Here is a 22869-nt window from a genome sequence, read left to right on the forward strand (position 1 = left end):
GCCGATATTGTGGGGGCAGAAGTGAAGAGAACCAGCTTCAGCAGTGTTACTGAGCGTGCTCAGTACAAGCCAAGAAGCAAATCTAGCAGGGGGGGGACACATGTCTCCTATGCAACACCTCTGAGAGGGAGGACCTTGAACCACAGTTCTCCCACCTCCTAGGTGGGTACCCTGGCCACTGGACTGAAGGAGACCTCATCCACCATCATCCCTTTAGTGTGGACCTCTGAGCATGCCTACCAGATCAAGCCGAACATATGAGGTAGGCGTTCCTCCACTTATCTTCCCCTGGTTTGTGAATCGCTGGGGAGAGCAGGGAGAGGGACCCAGATCCCAAGCTCCAGCCTACGCCTGGATGTCTGCACTACACTTTTACAGCCTTGCAGACTGCACCCTGCAAGGCTGACATGGGCCAGCCATGGGTGTTTTATTACAGTGTAGACATACCCACTGTGTCTACACTGCTGGGTGCACCCACATCCTGGCTCACAGGCTTGAGAACAGAAGCCAAGCAAGCCCACCCTAGCAGTCCACCCTGCAGGGTCGTACATGCACCAAATGCCGCTCCCCCGAATCCACACTGGCACATCTGGTGCGCAGGGGTGATGCTGTGATTGCCTTGCGGGGGAGGGTATCCCAGGATTCTTTGCACCACAGCACAACTGGAGCTGCTCTAGGAACTGTAGTGGGGACAACTTCTGAGTCCTTTCCAATCAGAACCTGTAAATCAGGTTAGCCCGTCAGTCATCCATGCCCAGCGCATCAGCAGACAACAGGGTTCCTTTCCACCCATCTTCGAGGCAATGGATATTCCCTTACAGCAATCTTCTTGCTTCTGGATTTTAGAGGCAGGAGTTGCAGAACAAGAGGGGTCAGCCGTGCAATGACCCGAGAACCAACCCACCGGAGATTGCAGAGCTGAGCCCAGCCGATCCAGAGGTTGTCGTGCGAGAATGGGACACGCAAAGAAACAGGTAGGGCAGATCTTTCATCCCTTGGCTTGAATGGGATTCATTTGGTGTGTATAGTCCTGCCAGGGAGCCAGCGGCCGCAGGGTCAGTCTCCTAGTAACAAACTGGACACAGCCAATGTTGGCAGGGGCTTCCTGAGTGATTGTATTTCCTGACTGGTGGAGAGGTGGAGCTAGTTTGCTACTTGACCCAACCACTGCCATAGCTGGCCAGCAGCTCAACCTGTTTCATGTCCGCAGCTGTGCTTGGTCCCTTTCCCTGTGCCTGCTGTTGTCCCCTTTACAGGCCTTGCCTTTCTACATCCTTGATGGCCTTGACTTTGCCCTGACCACATCTCCAACTCACCCCTTGGCTCTGACATTGATCCCTGGCCCATACACCTCGACTCTGCTCCCCTGGTGTCTCATCGCCTTGATTCTGGACTCCAGCTCGGCTCCTCTCTAACCTCCAGGCCTGGCCATCCCCAGGGCTGCGACCATTAGGCATGATGGCCCATGTCATAGTCGTATCCCTGACGACTACAGATCTTGAGGTCCAGCTGAGGTCCTTTGGCTTGGTGAGTGGAGGAACTATGTGATTGGGATGTCTTATTCTAGTCTGAATATTGCCACAGTGCTATTGTTCAGGTTGACCTGAGCTGGTTTCCAATTAAAAGAACTTAGATTCACAGTAACCCTGAGGTGCTCCAAACAACAGCAGGGCCCCTGTTATGCTAGGCACAGAGAAGGTCCCTGCATAGAGGAGCTTCCGACCTAAACAGACAAGGCAGGAAAAAAATAACGGTGAGGAAAAAATGCCACAGCGACTTGCACAAGGTCATGCGGTAGGTCAGTGTTAGAACCAAGGTCTCCGAATCCTGTTCAGGAAGCCACTTGGCCTTCCTGTGCTTGCTACTTGTGCTCCTGTGATTCACAGCAACAGCTGAAGACTATCTGCAAGGAGAATAGGCAGTTCAGACATTTGAATGGGGTTTTGTTTCTACAGCTAATTGTGAAGCTGTCGCAGAGTGTGGAGGAGTCAGGGCCCTGTACCCCACACTTCCTGCGATTCACCGTGACTCTCAGCCAGCCAGTAAAACAGAAGGTTTATTAGACGACAGGAACACAGTCCCAAGCAGGGCTTGTAGGTACAACCAGGACTCCTCAGCCAGGGGGCAAGGATCTTAGACCCCAGACTTGGGGTTCCCTGCCTCTTCCCAGCCAGTCCAAAACTGAAACCAAAAACCCCTCCAGCCGGCTCTCTCCCCTTCCTTCTCTCCTCCTCTCCCTTTGTCCAGTTTCCGGGGCAAAGGTGTCGACTCTCCCCACGCCCCTTCCTGGCTCAGGTTACAGGCTCAGGTACCGTCCCTCACCTAAAGTCATCCCCTGCTCTCCCATTCCCCATGCAGACAGTCCCAGTAAAACTAAACAACATTCCTGGGACAATCCACCCAACTCCCTACTGTGTCACAGAAGCCTTTCCAGTGTGAGGGAAAATATGGTAGGATTACAACTTTTAGGCCTAAACTTTGGATGAGCTTGTTTCTAGGCTGTGTTGAACTTTGGTTCAGCTTGTCTCTGTGTATAAGGGGCAGAGAGGAGGGGGACAGAGTGATGAAAGAGTGATGGAAAGTTGCTTCTGTGTGTCAAGGGGTAAAAGGAGTCACAGTGGAAAGTTTCCAAAATGGAACAATGGCTTTGTGTGTATAAAGGGCATGAGAGGGCAGAGTGATAAAGACCCCAAGTAGCATAATTTTCAATGGCCAGGCTTATGTGTTAGAAAGGTCGCTGACCACAAAAGAACAGACAGTGAGTAACGGGGGGGCCTAGTGGGCGAGACACTTGTTTTTGCTTTTGTCCTATGTTAATTTTGCAATGTATTCCAAATAAGGTGATTAATACAGATGTATGTGTAATTTGTCTGTGGTTTTAATCTTTATAAGCTAGCTAAAATTTAAGGAGGGCAGAGCAGCTTGCCACCTTGCCTTGGGCCATGCTGACTCTCCTTGCTCGTATAAAATAAAGGAGCCTCAGGATGTCTGATCCAAAATCAACAGTGTGGTTAATTTTCCACAACACCAGGATCTTGCCTGGATAGTCATGGTGGATTAGATGAAGGGGTCCAGGGGCATCATATCCTTTAGAAAGGATAGCAGTGTGCCCTGTGGGTGAGAAGCAGGCAAGGAATAAGAGCTTTCAGAGTTGAAACAAGCTGATGAGATTCTCAAAGATGAATGTTCCTTTGGTGACTCCCGTGTTGTTCCCTGGCACATTAGGTAGAGTGCAACGCATTAGAGTGCTCTATATATCTCACCCCTTTGGTCTGCTTTGCCATGCCATGCAGACAAACCCTATTTCTCCAACTGTGGACTCAAGCTCAGAGTACAACCCATTCCAAAAAAAGCAAATATGTGCTTGCATAATAATTATTCTCGCAACACTGATGAACAAAGTGATAAGGGAACCTGGAGATGCCAAGTCTAACCAAGAATGAATGATGAATCAATGATGCAAATGAATGAGTTTGGGCTCAGAAATCTTTGGGAACGTCCTGAAGCAAATTGGAGAGCAGAAGAATCCATGTGATTGCCACATTATCATTGTGAGGCGGAAAAGATACATTAATATACCTGGTATTCTGTTATTCTTGGAAAGCACCTAGGCATTACAACAATCAGGGTCTCTCTCCCCCATGAAATTTGTCTGGAGTGCACAGTGCTAAAGCACCCTTAGTTCACTCAGCTCTTGACTTCAGACCTTATGGCTCCTACACACAGTGCTAAAGCTACAGGGCCAGATTCAGCAGGGCAGAAAGAAGGTCCACTTGTATCAAAGCAAATGAAGTCAGGTCCCACTTCCCATGTGCTGGAGATGATATTCATAGAGATAGACTATTCATGAACAGCTATAACAGCCTTTACCGTGCGCATCGCAGTGTGTTAGCTGAGCTCATTTCTGTGCATACATGACTCATCCAGCTGGAGAAAGACTAAAAAACCCTGAAACTAGAGAGCAGCCTGCAAAATATCCCTTGGGGGAAGAGCAGGAGTGAAAACAGGTCAATAATACAGCATGTGGGGACAAAGGTTGTATGGGACTCCGAGAGGGAACAGGGACGTGGGATGGGGAGGGGAGGCTGAGAGGATAGTGTGCCAGGGGTGGAGGGCAATGAGATAGGGGATGCAGGAGAAGGCCAATATGAGGAGACTGAGGCACTGTGCGGAGAGAGGCGGTTGGAACAGGGGCTAGAGGAGGACGGGGACGGGATGGGAGGATCAGAACGAAAGGTGGGAAAGAGTCTCCAAAGGCAACTCCTTCCCCCGCAGCCAGTTTCTCCTTGGGGTGCCTATTCCCACCAATCTACCTCTTCCCCTGCTTGGCAGCCAGGCCTTTGAGTGGTTGGCTGCTGCCCCTTCCCCCTCCTACTCGCTTTCCACTGGCAGCTCCAGGCTGGCTGGGCACCAGCAGTGGGAGCATTGAGAGCGGCGGAGAAGATGTTACAGCTGGTCCTGCTCGAAAGGGAAGACCTACAGCTGCCCCTAGTGGCCAGGAAAGTCACTGCAGCAGAATTCCTGCTGGATGTGTGAGGGAGGCAGTAGTTGTTTAGCTGGAACAAACTGACTGGGGGAACCTAACAGAGAATAAAGAGTAAAATTCAGGCCTGGCTCAGAGACCGTGCAGCCCCCACCAGTGAGGCCTGGACCCACAGTTTGAAAAAGCCAGGTATAAAGTGCATGTCCAGGTATAAATTGAATGCAAGTTAGAAGTAATACAACTTGCACCAATTTGGCAGTCAGCGAGTATGCAATATAAGTGTAGCATACACCAGTACCTTCCCCAACCTTTTGAAAGCTGAGTCCCACCCTTAGGGAAATGAAGGAGACAGAGCTGCTCCAAAGTTTGCTGTCAAACCATTTTCAGCATTGCCAACTCTTGTGGTTCAAACTCAAGTCTCACGATATTTGGTATGTTTCTTAGAGCCCCACTTCCTGGAGTCATATGATTGTGAATCCCAGCTTTTATTTTTTTTTAAAACCACTACATTTCTAGCCCTTTTGGTTGCAGAGAATAGCCTGGTAATGTGAAATGGGTGCACCTTAAAGGTTTAGAAACTAGCAGAGAAGCCTAAATTTATTATTTTTAAAAAACCATGGTTTTTAGGGCCTGACCAGGGCCGGTGCAACCCATTAGGCGACCTAAGCGGTCGCCTAGCGCACTAGCATTGAGGGGGTGGCATTTTGGGCCCTTCGGTGGCGACTGCAGCAGCCGGATCTTCGGCAGTCCTGGTCATCGTCATTATTTAGGCGAAGGGAGCTGGGGCAAGGGGGTGCGGGGAGGGCCACCTGCAGCAAGTAAGGGGGAGGGGCAGCATGCAGGGGAACTCCCAGCCCCAGCTCACCTCTGCTCCGCCTCCTTTCCTGAGCACATTGCCCTGCTCTGATTCTCTCCCTCCCAGGCTTGCAGCGCCAAACAGCTGATTGACTCCACAAGCCTGGGAGGTGGGAGAAGTGGACCAGCGATGGCGTGGTCGTGGAGGTGGTGGAGCAGAGGTGAGCTGGGGCAGGGAGCTTCCGCATGGCTCCCCGGGCCAGGGGGAGCTGCTGTGGCGGGGGGGGGGGGGAACACCACGGGGCAAAGGGAGGGAGCTGCTGCGGGGTGGAGGTGGAGAGCTGCCACAGGGCTCAGGGGGCATGCAAAGTGGAAGTTTCACCTAGGGCGCGAAACATCCTTGCACTCGCTCTGAGCCTGACTCATTATTTTTGAAAATTTGACTTTGGGAATACTGTCTTCCCCAGCCCCCTGCCACTTTTTGATGAACCAGAAGTTGTTCATGAAAAAGTTTGTTTTCATCACAAGTGTTTAGTTTTGAGGTTTTCAATGAGAATCCAGCCAAAAAAGCCTGTTCTTCAAAATATTCGTAGGAGAAGGTAATTTCCCAACCAGTTGCAACATCATAATACATTGTAAAGGTCTACCTATCTTCCATGACCTCACCAGCTGCCTATCCCTGATCAGTGCTTTGGGAAATCCCATTTTATGGAATCAACCACTTCAGTTCGCATTAAAGTCAATGGAACTAAAGCCACGGATGAGTTTTCTCACATAAACAAATCTCTGCGCCACCTTCAGGTGTTAATGGTGGCACAGAACGTATTTTCCAGTATCTACAGAGCAAGTAAGATCCAGCTCACTCATACTGTAAATTACAGGGGGGAATGTTGGCACAATCTCTCTCTGCAGAAAAAGTCCTGTGCAGAACTTCAGGATCAATGTGACAATTGAATAAAAAGAAAAACAATGGGATTCTGTTAAAAAAAAAATTGAAAAAACAATCTGAATAAATAAATCTGTCTGCTATAGTCCAGTTGAAAATTGGGACGTATGCATTCGTTATCATGTCTTCATACTCCTGTAAAGAAACGCAGGTCAAATGAACTCATTTCAGGTGAAATTCATCTGTGTTCAGAGTTATCAGCACAAGGCCTCCACCCTATGGGAATTCCATATATGTCCTGCAAAAGGACTTATGCGGTTCTATGCCCCAGTTAAGTGCCAATGTGAATTTTCCTGTGATTAGTTATGCTGTTTAGTGGCTTGGAAACATGAGATATAAAGGGTATTTCCCTAAACTTCCTGTTTCTTTCTCCTGGGCCTCCTTCCAAATCACGGAAAAAATCTTTGCTGTGGACTTAGCCTCGTGGCCCAAAATGTAATTGCCACGACATGGAAATGAGACACTCCTCCATGTGAATCAGAATAGCTCCGGAGGATCTGATGAAGTCTGGGAAAACAGCCATATGCTAATAGCCAGACTGACTATAACCTGAAATTATCCCTGTGTTTACATTAATTGATTGGAATGCTGTCCATCCCTTCAATTACATGCAGAGAACTTTCCACTTGTGGTCGAATTCTCCTTCTAAGGTGAAATTTGGACTATACAGAGGGCCTGTGCAAGGTCCATGCACCACTTAAGCCCTATTTTGAGGGCTTACATGGAGCATAAACTTTCTGGGGGAAGCCTTTGTGAACTGTGAAATGGTTCCTTCCTACCAATTTTTGGGTACATTTCACTGAATACATTTGCAGGTGAAGAGGTGCTGTAACATTAGACTCCTTGTCTATTATGTGTTGCATCATGGGGGAGGGAGGACATAATTCATCGAGTCCAAGGTCAGAAGGGACCATTGTGGCAGGTCAAAGGAGATTAGATTTCACAGACACTAGACTAGGGGTCTGAGTGGTTTGAGCATTGACCTAAACCCAGGGTTGTGAGTTCAATCCTTGAGGGGGCCATTTAGGGAACTGGGGTAAAAATCTCTCTGGGGATTGAGCAGGGGGTTGGACTAGATGACCTGCTGAGGTCCCTAACAACCCTCATATTCTATGAGAGGTTTGGGTTCAATTTCTTGCTCTGTCACAGATTTTCTGGGTGATCTTGGTCAAGTCACTTCATCTCTCCAGTGGAATTTGGGGGCCTCTGGGTTCCACTGACTCCAGCTGGGGTTGTGAATGGTGAACTTGTCTGAAAAATCAGGCCCAGGGTATATTAAGTTTTAGCACTCAAAATTAAAGGCAGTTTTTGAAAATGTGGGTGTCTGGCCCATCAATCTCATACCTGGATGTGGAACACAGATGGGACCCTTTTGAAGCCATTATTGAATTATCTGGAGCTCGTAACACTAGCCCAGTGGATGGAACTTCCATGGGGCAACTGCAGAGAGCATGGGCTGGATTATTTGCAACAGCACCAGGTTGATTTACACCAGCTGAGGATCTGGCTGCATACACCCAGTGCACACTGAGGGCCAAATTCTGCTCTTCAGCACTTTGGATTTATACTATTGTCACTCTATTGAATCCAACAGAGCAGATCCAGATTGACAGGGGTGTGACTGACAGCCAAATTTGGCCCTGGACAGGCAGTTCCCTGTAGAACCTTTCCATAGCTGCCTCCTCTACACACATATGAACTGGATGAGGGAGAGTCAAGGAAGAGAATCATGCCTTTTTCCCACCCCTTGCATTACTTGCATACCTCATGCACAATAGACCGAATGAGGGATAGTGTGGGAACCTGAATGGAAAGTGTCCTCGCTCTTGTTGGGCTAGGCCACACCCTTAATCTCATTAGATTTTTTTCATAATTCACATCGGAGCTGAAGTTGTTCATCAGCTTTAGGGCAATTCTCCTTCACCGGGATCAAGACAGCACGAAGATGATCTGACACTCCTCTAGCTCTTGGTGGTTGTATTTCGTATATTACTTGGACTAGTCAATGTGTTCCAACTTTGGGCAAGACCTCAGATGGTATAAATCGGGCCCAAAATTCCTTACATGGACTTTTACATCAGCTGGGAATCTGGCCTGCAGCTAGAAGCTAGATTTCTGTGGTCAAACTTTTACTGTCCTAATTTGACTGCACTGGCAAGAGTTTGTTCATTTTACTTGATGTCTCTTCAAAGCAGCAGTCCATCTTCATTCAGCAAAGCATTTAAGTTCTTTCTATGCTCAGCGTTAAGCATGCATTTCCCATTGGTTTGAGTAGGACATAAGCATGTAGTTAAGTGCTTTTTCTGCCAGAGAAACCAGGTCAATGTGCATTAGGCCCCAGTCCTGCAAACACTTATGCCGAGGCTTAACTTCCAGTGTCAGTGGAACAGTCACGTGCTTCACACTAAACACACGCGGAAGTGCTTGCACGATCAAGGCCTTGCGGATCAGCCTGTTCAAACAGAGCTTTAAAATACTATCGAGTTGTAGGTGGATCTTTTTACAAACAAGTTTGTTGAAGTATGTTTGACTCAAAACAGCAAATTCACAATGTCGACATGCGCAACCCACTTTTGATTCAGTGTTGGCTCATTTTTGCGTGAGTAAAATTTGGTTCATGTAGGATCATAGAAAAGTAGAGTTGGATGGAACCTCAAGAGGTCACCTAATCCATCCCCACTCTGTTTCTCTGTGTGTAAAATACTTTATATCGTTGCCAGATCCGCAGGTTACATCTTTACTTTCAAGTACTGCAGCCGGTTCTCTCCCTGTGAAAAACAAACTGGGTGAAACTTTTTTTGGCAAACACTGGAACAATGTGATTCATTTCTATTTGCTGCATACAAGCCGGTCAGAAAGACATCTCAGTATCAGAAACGCTGATGAGCTCTATTAAATAGGTGTGTAGTGTTTGTCTTATTTAGCAGAGTATAAAGACTTTCTCATATTGCTCCCAGGCAAACCAAGCCCATCAAAGCACTCTGTTCATCTCTGGTTTCCCATGTAATCAAGCCCAGTTCCTCAAACGCACAGGGACACCTGGATCCTGGGTGTAACTCTACTGAGGTCATGGGCTGAATCTCAGGTTCGCAGGTTTACCTCCCTCAGAGTCGCGACCTCAAAGCACTATCCGCACAGTGTTTTTAGTGTGTACTGCTAGCTCAAGGCCTGCTAGAACAAGGCTGTGGACTCGGGCTGGGAGGTTCAGTCCCAGGTGCAGTGTAGACATCCCGCAGAGTACAAAGGGAAGGGGGCAGTACTGGCCAGCCCTCTCAGCAACGTCTACATCTGAGGCCCCTTTTGAGCTTGAGGCCCAGGTCAAATGGTCCTCCTGCCCCCTCTCCTCCTGATTGGCTCTGGTTCTGGCAATCAGTCTGTTTAGTTCTCTGCTTTTCTCTTGCCTCCAGATCTTTGAACAAATCACGTGGTTGTGCAATTGCTACATGCATAGAGCTCCCCCAGAGAAGACATAGGAGATTCTTGCTTCTCATTGGTCCTGATGAAACATATCCAAACATGACAGCCATTCTCTTCATTGGGCAGTTCTGTTTGTGAAGCAATTGCAGGACCATGTGACTCGTTCAGAGATGAAATAAAGAAACAATCTCAAACCTCCAAGGCCACGAGAAGAGCAGAGCCGTGCAGAATTTAGCTCGTGGTGACTGTTACATACAAACGCATTGCAGGCTTTGGTCATTCTGTTGTATCAGGGGCTCATGTAAGAAAGATGCCCAATAACTAGATGTAGAACTGGTCGGAATATTTTTCCTCATGGAAAATTTCAGCTAAAGCTAAACGTCTTTGTTTCCGTGGAGATTTGCAGTGGAAAGTTTCAATTTTTGTCACAAAAATGAAACCCCCAAACCTGAAAAATTTAGGCTGATGTGCAACCTATTATTATTATTTTATTTTATTTTATCATTTCTTAAAATGAATATATAATTAATGTAATTCCACATGAAGCTGGTGGGAAAAAATTCCAACACAATTCTTTTTCAGAGAAAAGGCATTTTAGAGCAACTTGACATTTTCACAAAAAATTGCCATTTGGAAATTTTTTGGTTTCATTTATTTTCAGTCGAGGAAATAAACCCTCTCAGATATTTACTTTCTTTATTGTGGGGGAAAAATGTGTGTGTGTGGTGGGGGGGACAGGATAGTGTTTTTGTTTTGTTTTGTTCCAACTGAAGTGAAATTTTCCATTGAAAAATGTTGAATCAAATTAAAAATGTTCATTTCTTTCTGACCTTTTCACGGACCTTTGTGCTATCTTGTCTTCAGGAATTCTGAACTTAGAGAGCTTAACTGGGATCCCCTTGGGAGTTTATCGAAGTAAGCTAGGGTGGCCATTTTTAGTTGCATGTGTTCCTGGAGATTTCATCACATGACATAATCTTCAATTAAATATTAATCTTTAATTCCTGGAGACTCTAGGCGAATCCTGGAGGGTTGGCAACCCTAAAGTAAGCCCTCAGTACCGAAAGAGTACTTTCTGGACCAAATGCTTCTCCTGAATGTATCATTACTATTATTATTAATTTTACTGCTGTAGTGTCCAGGTGCTCCAGTCATGGATCAGGGCCCATTGGAAAAAATAACCCCAACTATACATACAATATGATGGGGGCTAATTTAGCTACAACGAGCCAGGAAAAAGATCTTGGCGTCATCATGGATAGTTCTCTGAAGATGTCCACGCAGTGTCAGAGGCGGTCAAAAAAGCAAACAAGATGTTAGGAATCATTAAAAAGGGGATAGAGAATAAGACTGAGAATATATTATTGCCCTTATATAAATCCATGGTACGCCCACATCTCGAATACTGTGTACAGATGTGGTCTCCTCACCTCAAAAAAGATATACTGGCACTAGAAAAGGTTCAGAAAAGGGCAACTAAAATGATTAGGGGTTTGGAGAGGGTCCCATACGAGGAAAGAGTAAAGAGGCTAGGACTCTTCAGCTTGAAAAAGAGGAGACTAAGTGGGGATATGATAGAGGTATATAAAATCATGAGTGATGTAGAGAAATTGAATAAGGAAAAGTTATTTACTTATTCCCATAATACAAGAACTAGGCATCACCAAATGAAATTAATAGGTAGCAGGTTTAAAACAAACAGAAAGAAGTTCTTCTTCACACGGTGCACAGTCAACTTGTGGAACTCCTTGCCTGAGGAGGTTGTGAAGGCTGGGACTATAACAATGTTTAAAAGAGAACTGGATAAATTCATGGTGGCTTAGTCCATAAATGGCTATTAGCCAGGAAGGGTAAAGAATGGTGTCCCTAGCCTCTGTTCATCAGAGGATGGAGATGGATGGCAGGAGAGAGATCACTTGATCATTGCCTGTTAGCTTCACTCCCTCTGGGGCACCTGGCATTGGCCACTGTCGGTAGATAGATGGACCTTTGGTCTGACCCAGTACGGCTGTTCTTATGTTCTTATGTGCAAGGTGCTGTATGACCCCAGAAGAAAAAAACAGTCCCTTCCTCAAACAGCTTATTGTGAGAGTATGGATGTAATAATAATAATACCTGGCTTTTCTATCATGTTTTTCATCCGTAGGTCTCAAAGCGGTTTACAAAGGAAAGCACGATCCTTAGTCACATCTATGTTTACAGATGGGGAAACTGAGGCACGGAGTGACAACGTCACTTGCCATGGGCACCCAGTGGCCAATCCAGGAAGAGACTCCAGGTCTCCTGAGTGCCAATCCATGCTCTAGCCACTAAACCACACTACCATGATTGCACAAATCATGGCCCCTAAATAGAGCTGTCCTTGTCAATGATCAGCAGGCCAGTGCAGCTGCCAAACAGCCGTTCTATGCCTACAGGCCAAGAATCCTTGTGAAATTTTGGTCCAGCATTGCAGGAGATTTTAAAAAGGCACTAATAGGATATAGACACCACTGACTTTCATTCTAATTAATTCAGACAAGTTTTTGGTAAGATACCGGATGGATAATTCTGGAAATTGATGTATTCCATCCACCTCTGTTCCTGAGTGCATTCATTTACCTTGGGGCTTCAGCTTACTGTCTGCGTCAGTGAAAGCCAGTAGAAGACCGGCTTCATCTGGCCCTGCAGTTTCCACCTGCATTATTCGTGGTAAGGGCTGTCACTCAAGAGTGGGGTTTTTAGCACCTTGCAATGTTACAGCATAGAGCATAGTAACTGAAAAGCTTTGGACAATTGCCACCTGAGGGTGTGTGAAACCAATGAGCAACCATCGCTGACTCAGATGAGAGTGCCAATTGGTTCTGAAATTGGTTCTCAAAACATGGCTTGTAGTTCGGGGCACATTCATATCGAAACACCCTTGTTTTGGAGCAGGAAAATAAAAACGATTCGCCTCTGAAAGCGAAGCTCCGTGTTTGAGCACTCACTGCTAGAAAATGAGGCGTTAGATAACCCTGGTCCTGGGTCGAAGCTGATCAGCAATGCAGACTCCCATTAGTTCCAGGGGAGCGTTTGAGTTCAGTGAGCGTTTAACAAGTTCATTTCGACACCTGCCTGCCAAGAATGTCAAAACCATTAAGGCACTCAACTGATCGCTTCACTTCCAGGCAACCCAGCCCAGATCCCCGAAAGGATAAAAGGGGCACGTCTCCGGAGGGGTATTCACCAGAAGGCACCGCTTGCCAACTCCGCTCCTTTCCCGCAGCAGCGCTAATATCTCCCGCCACGATGAGCTGGCAATCCGGCAGCATCCAAAGTGGAGGTGGGAGCAAGGGCTTCAGCACAGTGTCTGCTGTGGTTCCAAGTAGCCACAGAGCCAGCTTCAGTTCGTTCACCGTGTCAAGAGGTGGCAGAGGTTTCGGAAGGCTTGGCGGAGGAGGCAGTTTTGGCAGCAGGAGCCTCTATAACCTAGGGGGCACTAAGACAATTTCCATCAGTGGTGGGAGCAACCTCCGGAGTGGATTTGGGGGTGGAGCTGGTGGTGGCTTCGGTCTTGGCGGCGGAGGTCATGGTGGAGGATCTAGCTTTGGCGGGGGAGCTGGCGGTGGTGGGCTCAGTGTTGGTGGTGGAGCCCCTGGGAGTGGATTTGGCTTCTGTGGCAGTGGGCTTGGTTTTGGTGGTGGGGGAGTCTTTGGTGGTGGTAGAGGTCCAGCAGGATTTGGTGGTGGCAATTCACCTGGCATGGGTACCATCCAAGAAGTGACCATCAACCAAAGTCTTCTGGCGCCACTGAACCTGGAGATTGACCCAAACATCCAACAGGTGCGAAAAGAGGAGAAGGAGCAGATTAAGAGTCTCAACAACAAATTTGCTTCTTTCATTGACAAGGTGAGAGTTTATCAGAAACTCCGTCATGGGAATGCTGTGGGAAAAGGCAGATAGGTGGAAAGGAACGGAAAAGGCATGTTTTCATATTTGGACATGTACAAAAACCCATGAGTTAATAAGTCTCTCACCCGGCAAATGTTTCCTCTTTGCACTGATTGATTCTAATCTCCCAGTAAATGAATGTGCTTCTAAATAGCTACGAGAATCCAGATTTCTCAGTGGTTAACATTGGAAACTGAACAGACAGGGACTTGATTTGCTTGATTCCCAAATGCACACAGGGCTGCCTAGAGGATTCAAGGGGCCTGAGGCAAAGCAATTTCGGGGCCCTTTCCATAAAAAAAAGTTGCAATACTATAGAATATTATATTCTCATGGGGGCCCCTGCGGGGCCTAGGGCCTGGGGCAAATTGCCCCACTTGTCCTCCCCCCTGGGTGGCCCTGAACACACACAGAAAGAGGGAACACATGAAATATAGATTGCAAAATTCACCACTATTTCATTAATATTTGTAATCCCTTTTGGGGACACAATTTGAAATGTCAGTGATAAATGTTATTTATCTCTAATTGGGGCATTTCCTCTAACGCTCACTTTTCTGCTAATGCTTGACCACAAGCTGAGTCAGTTTTCTCTCAGTCACTATTTAAGTACAACGCCATGTTTCTGTATTGAGGTCCTTACTTGGGCTTACTCAGGAAAAGGTCATTAAATGGACTACGCCTGAGTCAAGACTGAGCCCAAAGGAAGGAAAACTGGAGTAAGCCAATACTTAGCGACAGAGGAAGTTAAATATCATTAAGCCACCTACAAAGATGAGGAAACTGAGGCACAGAAGTCACACAGATGGTCAGCGATAGGAATAAAATCCAGATCTCTTGAGTCCACCAGTCTATATTGTCCTAGCTAATATATCAGCCTGTCTTAGGAATTGAGCTAGTCAATGCGAGATTTGCTTGGCTAAAGACCACATTAATGTGAGAGAGCCTGAGGATTTGGCCTGTTGTTTTTGAGAAAATGTAGGGGTTAATTTAATACGTCCTCTCTTGTCCCCTGAACTGCCAAGTTACTGAATCTCAGGTGCCAACCTGTTTGCGAATCTCTTCCATTGAATATCTTTTGCCTGTTGGGATTCAGGTCCGCTTCCTGGAGCAGCAGAACAAGGTGCTTGAAACCAAGTGGACCCTGTTGCAGGAGCAGGGTCAAAAATCCAATTCCAACAAGAATAACCTCGACCCTCTCTTTGAGTCTTATATCAACAACCTGAGGAAGCAGCTGAACAACCTGTTAAATGAAAGAGGGAGGATGGAGGGAGAACTGAAGAACACGCAGGACCTTGTAGAGGATTTTAAGAACAAGTAAGTGAATGTTTAAAGGAAGGACATTGAGCCGATCTGTGCTGAATTTTATACTCTACATTCGTTCCACTTTGGAAGGTAGGTATCAGGTCCTTGGTTGTACGGTAGCTAGTGAGGGCTAGTTGATAAAGATTGGATGGAGCGGTTTTCTGTTGGAAAAAGCAGTCAAAAAGTTTCATGGGAACATGTTGATTTTGACGAAATGTTCAATGGAAAAAGGTTAAAATGAATTGTTTTGACTCTTGTTTCATGCTGATAACCTTGAAATGTTTCATTTGGACTTTACTGTTTTGTTTCATTTTGTATTAACTTTTATGGTAGAATGATTTGAACTATATATTATAGTTCACATTTTACAGACACATATTTAAGATAAAAATATCATATGTCAACATTATCTGCACAAAACAATCTGATATTACCAAAAGACAACCGTTTAATGTTTCACATTAAAATTTTTCAGAATTTCCACACTGAGAAAAATGTCAAAATTCCAACTTTCTGTTCTGATTCAGAGTGACAACAAATTTTGAAATATCTGAATTTCCCACAGAGGGGAAATTCCATTCTCCAACCAGTTCAAGTTGTGCTACATTTTTTTCATGCTTATAGCAGGCATGACCAACACACATGGCCGAAATCTTAAGCCTGCAAATGGAGTTTGTTAGGGACAAAAACCCAGGAGAAGGAGCATGTTTGCTGAGGAGGTGTATGGAACACCATGTGAGTCTAGTGGCTGGCGTACATAGAATGTTTACGAGTTTTCTACTGCTCCAAACAAATGCTTTCGTTCCATTAGTTTAATCATCAGAGGCTCATGCTTTAAGATCTGGTATTTAGTCCTTACACATGACATTCCAGCAGCATCACTACTGTTGCAGGGGAAATTAAAACATCCCGCAAGCTTATAGAGCACAGTTTTACAGAGTTGATGGGGAAAGAGAGAGGAGGTGAGACCACCAGGGTCAACGCCAGTGGGCCATGAACACAGAGATGGAGCTGCATCCAGATGTGAATCTGAGTTCTGTAGCAGACTGGACCTTAAAAGCCCCCCTCTTCCCCCTGCCAAAATTTTAGAGAGGTTGAAAATATGGATCATGTTGCGAAGCTAAAATTTGAAGCGAAAGCCAATCGCTAGCCTGGACTGCAGCTTATGAAGATAGTGTCTAGAAAGATTTCCTTTTTTCTAAACATCCACATTCCTGTTTTGAAACCAAAAATTCAAAGAATCAGCATGACCAAAGGAAGTGCAATTTGTAAAAAGCATTACCCTAAATTTCATTCTACAAGAAAGGTAGCCAGGTTAATCTTAGAATCAGGCATTTGCAAATGGGAGCTCAGGCAAGAAATTCTTGCCTTCCTGTCTCTCCTATTCCATGAGCAAGGTCTAGCGCTGCCTCCCCTCCGTCCCTACAGGTACGAAGATGAAATCAACAGGCGCACAGCTGCGGAGAATGAGTTTGTGGTGCTCAAGAAGGTGAGCCGTGCCGAGATCGATTACAATTTTCATAGTGTTTGCGTTATCGAAGGCTGAGATTTTCAAAGGCGCCTGAGAGAGCTTGGTGTCTATATCCCATTGAAATGCCTCCTTGGCCCTACATGGTACAGTTGTCCCATTAGGTCTTCCAAGGGGGCTGGAGGTAGCATCTTGCCTCCCACTCCCACCCCCCTGACACAACACTAGAGCTGGCCTGGACCTGGCAGAATGCCAGCATTTCTGAAGGATAGGGGAGGATTGTGAAAAGACCCCAAAATATCACCTCCATGTGAGCTCAGCTGGGTAAAAATGCACCCAGGGCTTTATGCTTTCCCTATTTTTGGCCCAGAATGCTTCAGAGTCCTTCCCCATAAGCTCTCTGCACCCACTAGCTGAGCTTTGTCCTTTAAAAGTCAGCAGTGCAATGAAGTGTCAATTTCCCCAGCCCACATAGAGCCGGAAAGGCCTCTTGATCTTCACCCCTAGGCAACCCTTGGCTTCTTTTCTGTGCCAGCCAAGCCCGCTAGGCTGCAGCTGTGACTGTGCTTGCTGTTTCTCAGGACGTGGATGCCGCCTATATGAACAAGATAGACCTGGAGGCCAAGGTGGATGCGTTGATGGATGAGATCAACTTCCTCAGAACCCTCTATGAAGCGGTATTGCTTCTTCTCGGGGCGTCTTCACTAGGAAATTAAACATGGCGTATGTTCATGAGCAGGCTTAACGTGGGAGGGAATCAAGACCACCACAGAACGTGGTTTTGTCCATTGGATAGGGCATTGGACTGGCAGTCGGTAGACCTGGGTTCTGTTCCGAGCTTTGTGACTTAGCTGCTGTGTGATCTTAGAGTCACATCATTTCTTATATAATAAGGTCTGCGGGGCCAGGTCTATCTCATTCTGTGTTGATACGGTGCCTGACTCAATGGGGCCCTGCCCTTGGCTGAACCCTTTTCATGCGACTGCAATATTAATAAAAACACAAATGGGCTTTCTCCTGATTTTCACCTGTGTATGTGGAAGGAGAATCAGGTCCAGCATTTTTAAAGGCAGATGGTGGCAATCGGGACATTTCCGCACTAGAGGTGACTCAGATGTCCATGTACTTCTGCAGGAACTGGCCCAGCTGAATGCCCATGTGGCCGACACCTCCGTCATCCTGTCAATGGACAACAACCGAGACCTGGACCTTAACAGCATCGTGAACGAAGTCAAAGCTCAGTACGAGGACATTGCTAACAGGAGTCGAGCCGAGGCTGAGTCATGGTATCAGAACAAGGTGAGTGGATCTATAAAGGGAGGAACCCAGATTCCTCTCTGGGGGGGTGTTCAATTCTTTTAAAACAGTGCACAGAGCTATGCAGTTATTGCTGCCCCAACGAGTGGCTGCTTAGCTAAAGTGCATGGCTGGGCATTAGATTGTGTATATATATATACATTTTTTGCTCTTGTTTCTGAATATTAGTTTGAGGAGCTGCGAGCCACTGCTGGGAAACATGGCGATGACCTGCGGAACACCAAGGGAGAAATCTCAGAGCTCAACCGGCTGATCCAGAGGTTACGGTCCGAGATTGAGAATGCAAGGAACCAGGTAGGAACAGATCTCACTAGAGATGGGAGAAGACAGAACTGCCGACTCCTGTCACCCAGTTTCCTGCCCCCCGCCCCACACTGTGAGGATGTATAGCCACACGGGCTACAGTCAGTAGAGGGCGACATATCACATGTAAGTAGTTTCATTCCACCCAGCAGAGGGCAAAGTGGTGTGCACACGTGCTCACGCATATACATATCAGCCTTCTCTCCATGGCACTAAATCATTCTTACTAAGCCAGAGACTCAGCCTTCACAATAGATTGTATGCTGCAGAGATGGCCATAGCTCAAAAAGCTCCAGCACAAGACTTAGCAGCAGTAAATATAAATCAGTCACCATCCTCTAACTGGATATTGTGCCTCAGTAGCACAGGCCAGATTAGTGGTGATGATGATGCAGAAAAAAACTACAAAGACTAAATCACTACAGAAATGTAGAGGCCAGTCACCCCCCGGGTGCTAATAGCAGCAAGGACAGATAGGAGCCAGCTCTCTGCCTGTGAATTCTGCGCTGTTAAAGGAGAGAGGGAAAACACAGAGGGAAATGGCTGGTAATTAAAAGGAAGCCACCTCCCTTCCCCTGCAGTGTGCCAGTCTGCAGACAGCGATCGCGGACTCCGAGGAGCGTGGCGAGCTGGCTCTCAAAGATGCCAGGATGAAGGTGGCTGAGCTGGAGGATGCTCTCCAGAAGGCCAAGCAGGACATGGCCCGCCAGCTGCGGGAGTACCAGGAGCTGATGAACGTCAAGCTGGCGCTGGATATCGAGATCGCCACCTACAGGAAGCTGCTGGAGGGAGAGGAGAGCAGGTGGGAGAAAGATAATGAGCGTGATCATAATGTCTCTGACTCATTGAGATCCAGCACTCTTCATCTACAGCTCTCAAAGCACTTTTCAATGGGGGCAGGGGAGTATCTTTGTCCCTATTCTACAGACAGGGAAACTGAGGCACTGAGAGTAAATTGAGGTACACACAGTGGTGAGTCTAATATAAATTCCTAGATAGAGAGATAGAAATGTATGCACAAAGAGAGAGAGAGAGAAAGTTCTATATGCAGATTGATATAGCAATTCAGGATAACGTAGATAGATCGAGGTGTGTATACAGAGGATGGGATGGATAGATACATGTGTATGTATGGGGATAGCTAGATATTTCCTTTCCCAAGGTTACCTAGCAAGCCAATGGTAGAGATAGAATAGAGCCCAAATCACTTTATTATTTATATTGAAGTCGCATCTAGAGGCTCCAACTCACAATCAAGAGCCCATTGGGCTAGGTATTCGACAGTCCCTCCCCCAAAGAGCTTACAAAGTCCTTGCCCAGGACAGGAGACAAGAGGCGGACATAACAAACATATGGAGGAGAGACCACAGGGAGCAGCATCTCCTGACTCTCAGCCCAGCACGCTGAGTGGCTAACCTTTTGCAAAATTACCATGGCTCTGTTAGGGGCTGGGTTCCCTATTCAAGAAGGACGGATGGTACAGTGGTTAGTCTAGCCTGCAAATTAGGAGAATCTGGTCTGGTTCCCTGCTTTTACTGCACCCTTCTCCTGTGATGTTGAGCAGTTCACTTAGGGCCAGATTTTTAAAGGTTTTTAGGATCCACGGGCAGAAACAGACTAGCCTCCTAGGAAAACATGAAAACAGATGGTCTCGATGGACTGGATGAATGTGATGCTCCCTTCTGGCCTTTTAGTCAATGACTCTTTGAAGATCTTAGCACTGCAAGGTTTCAAATGTGCCAGAAAAAGCAGCTGTGATAAGCTTCCACCCATCTTTACAGGGGGAGGGACAACTCAATGATTCAAACATTGGCCTGCTGAATCCAGGGTTGTGAGTTCAATCCTTGAGGGGGCCATCTGGGGCAAAAATCTGTCTGGGGATTGGTCCTGCTTTGAGTAGGGGGCTGGACTAGATGACCTTCTGAGGTCCCTTCCAATGTTGATATTCTATGAATAACATGACATGTCAATCTTAAAAGCCAGATGCCTGCATTTGACTTTTACCTTCCTTTTGTCTGCCTTCCCCCACAGGCTGTGTGGAGAGGGCATCATTCCCATCAGCTACTGTGAGTATCTCTCTCCTGTCGGGAGCAGCGTCTGGGCTTATGTAATCCATGCTAGACGAGTGTGGGTATTTCCTCCCTCTGTGGCTGGCCCACATAAGCTATTAAAGGGTCTGCTCCTCTTGCTAGTTACAGGGTCTATCCCCAGTTCATTTAGACACCTACGGTCTATTGATTTCAATGGGGCTTGGGTGCCTAACTATCTTTGAGGCTCTGTGGCCTAGTCTTTTATCTCCAGTGGTGGCAGAGGCCCACGCTTTTAGTGCCAGAGGGCCCAGGTTCAATACCAAGTTGTGGGCACAGCAGGTAGGGTCGCCAACTTTGGTTGGACGAATTCCTGGAGGTTTCATCACATGAGGTAACCTTTAATTAAAGATTCATCTTTAATTCCTGGAGACTCCAGGACAATGCTAGAGGGTCGGCAACCCTACCAGTAAGGCCAGTTAAGAGTCCATGTTTCATTGGAACCGAACACCTGATTCAACCAGGCATCTGACCAGGCTGTGGTTTTCTTGCAGCGGTGGTCAGCTCTAGCGCTGGAATTGGTGGCGGAGCTGGTTTAGGAGGAGGATTTGGAGGCTTTAGCTCAGCAGGAATCGGAGGAGGATTCGGCTATGGAGGTGGAAGCGGTCTCGGAGGCGGAGGGTTCGGCTTTGGAAGCGGAGGCAGCTTCGGAGGGGGCAGTGGCTTTGGTTATGGAGGTGGCAGCGGGCTGAGTGCCGGAGGAGGAAATTTCAGCTCCGGAAGCGGGAAAGGCACTGGGGTGGGAACCAATGCGGGTGTGAAAATTGTCTCCAAAACCTCTTCCAGCAAAAAGACCATTAAAAGTTAAGCTTGAGGAATTCCCCACAACTCAAGTAATAGATATACCACCCCCCCGCCCACCCATGTATTGCTGCCTCTTGATACTAGCCCCTGTGACAACAATCCATCACTTTGCCAAGAAAACCCCTGTAGTATCTTGAATTCCTTCAGCCACCCCTTTTATAATTCTAGTGTGAATGACATCAATGTGCCTGTTTCTTTGGCTCCTGGCATGGTAGTTCTTAAGCATGTGGGTCTTAATTCAGGAAAGCTGTTAAGCATGGGCTCAAAGTTAAGCGTGTGCTTAAGCATCTTCTAAAAGGAACTTAAACCCATGTTTAAGAGTTAAGACTCTGCTTAAGTGAACATTCCGTGTTGCATTCCGTGTGACCTGAGAGGTTGTCAACATTTTCAAATCTGACACCCAAGCCTAAGAACCTAAGGGAGAAATTTTCAAAACAACCAAATGGATTTAGGAGCAAGTGTCCCATTGAAAGTCCTTAGGACTCGTGCTCCTAAATCTCTTTAGTGCTTTAGAAGATCTCTCCCAAAATCTATATGTAGGCTCCTAAAATAAGTGGCCTAAGAGTCACAGATGCTGAGCAGCTGCGATTGTTGGAGTCAATGAAGCAGTGGGCACTCGGCGCTTCTGAAAATAAGGCCATATATTCAAAAGCTGACTATTGATTAAGGAAGGGAATTAAAGTTGTGAAACTGACTTTAGATAACTGTGTTTGCAAATGTTAGCTACAACCACGCTGATTAGATTTACAAAGGGCTTCTCAAATACTAATCCTCGTTTTCTTTTATTGAAAGGGAAGTTTACCCCATGGTGTTACATTTTCAAAACTAAACCAAAGGCAAACATGAGATCTGCCACGCAGTTTACATGTAGTCTTGTGGTCAGGTGTTATCAAAGGCTAGAAGTACAAATGATCAGATCTGTTTATTTAAGAGCTCTGGTTTTGATTTACTGAGTTTAAAACAAAATTAACCAGGGCAGGGATTGGTTTCCGAAAGAGCAGTTATTATGATTTAATATTTACACTGCCAAAAGGTTCCTGCTAGACTCAGTCCAGCCTTGTGCTAGGCACCATGGTTAACATTTTCAAAAGTGTCAGAGTGATTTAGGAGCTTACGTCCTCTTGGCTTTCCATGAGAATTAGGCTTCTAAGTGATTTAGGTACTTTTGACAAACTTAACCTGTATATACACATAAGACAAGGAATAGGATTTTCTAACTCAAATTTTCAAAAGTGCCTAAGTGACTTAGGCACCGTAGTGCTATTTTTAAAAGTGACAAGCATTTGGGTTCTAGATCCTCAAAGGTATTTAGGTGACTAACTCCCATGGAAATCAGTGGGAATTAGCTGCCCAAATAATATCTTTGGGGATCTAGGCCTAGAAGCCAAAGTCTCATTGAAAGTCAATGGCATATACACACCTAAATTCCAAAGTCACTTTTCAAAATAGGACCCAAGCACCAGATTTAAGGGATTTAGGCACCTAAAGATGCTAATAGTTGCCTGGTGGGATTTTCAAAAACATCGAAGTGCCTAACTGCCTATGGACTTAGGCACTTTTGAAAATCTCACTAGATGCCTAAAAACCTTTAAAAATCTGGCCCTAATTCCTAACTCCCATAAGTGCGTTTGAAAATTCCACCTGAGCTCACTGCATTAGAGCTTCTACGATGTTGAAAGAGAAATACAAAGAGAAAGAGAGAAAGTGGATTTGTGTTAAAAAAATACCTTCAAGAACAGTTAACTTTTCCAACAGGGCAATTTAAAGTCTGATTAATTGGATATTAAGAATAAATTAAGAAAATTATAGTACAATTCTTAAAACACTTATGTGGAAAATTCAAGCAACATATACAGCAGATGGGAAAAATATCTTTGTCTGAGGGGTTTAGACTCTGATGTAAATTACACTGATGTAAATCAGGAAATATGTCCCTCGGTCTCAATAGAGTTACTCCGTGTTTGCAATTGACATTTGAATCTGGCCCAGCAGTACTAGATAATTTTATTTTATATTGCACTTCTTGTGAGTA

General features: G+C 46.1%; 1 protein-coding gene across 1 annotated transcript; it reads left to right on the plus strand.

Annotated features, from left to right (window-relative positions):
• Positions 1-12911: 12911 nt before the first annotated feature.
• On the plus strand, positions 12912-20841 carry LOC115647759 (keratin, type II cytoskeletal 5-like). Its single transcript, XM_030554529.1, has 9 exons — positions 12912-13511; positions 14650-14870; positions 16287-16347; positions 16908-17003; positions 17461-17625; positions 17812-17937; positions 18528-18748; positions 19978-20012; positions 20528-20841. Exons 1-9 carry the CDS (start codon positions 12912-12914, stop codon positions 20839-20841), a joined length of 1839 nt encoding a protein of 612 aa, XP_030410389.1.
• The last annotated feature ends 2028 nt before the right edge of the window (positions 20842-22869 follow it).

The sequence above is a fragment of the Gopherus evgoodei genome, chromosome 3, assembly GCF_007399415.2.
Source record: "Gopherus evgoodei ecotype Sinaloan lineage chromosome 3, rGopEvg1_v1.p, whole genome shotgun sequence".
NCBI classification, from domain to species: domain Eukaryota; kingdom Metazoa; phylum Chordata; order Testudines; family Testudinidae; genus Gopherus; species Gopherus evgoodei.

Bases quoted from the DNA above. Each gene is read 5' to 3' on its own strand.
- LOC115647759 (XM_030554529.1), top strand. From the start codon at position 12,912: ATGAGCTGGCAATCCGGCAGCATCCAAAGTGGAGGTGGGAGCAAGGGC. The intron at 16,348-16,907 runs GTGAGCCGTGCC...GCTGTTTCTCAG, and splicing joins AGTTTGTGGTGCTCAAGAAG to GACGTGGATGCCGCCTATAT. The intron at 18,749-19,977 runs GTGGGAGAAAGA...CTTCCCCCACAG, and splicing joins CTGGAGGGAGAGGAGAGCAG to GCTGTGTGGAGAGGGCATCA.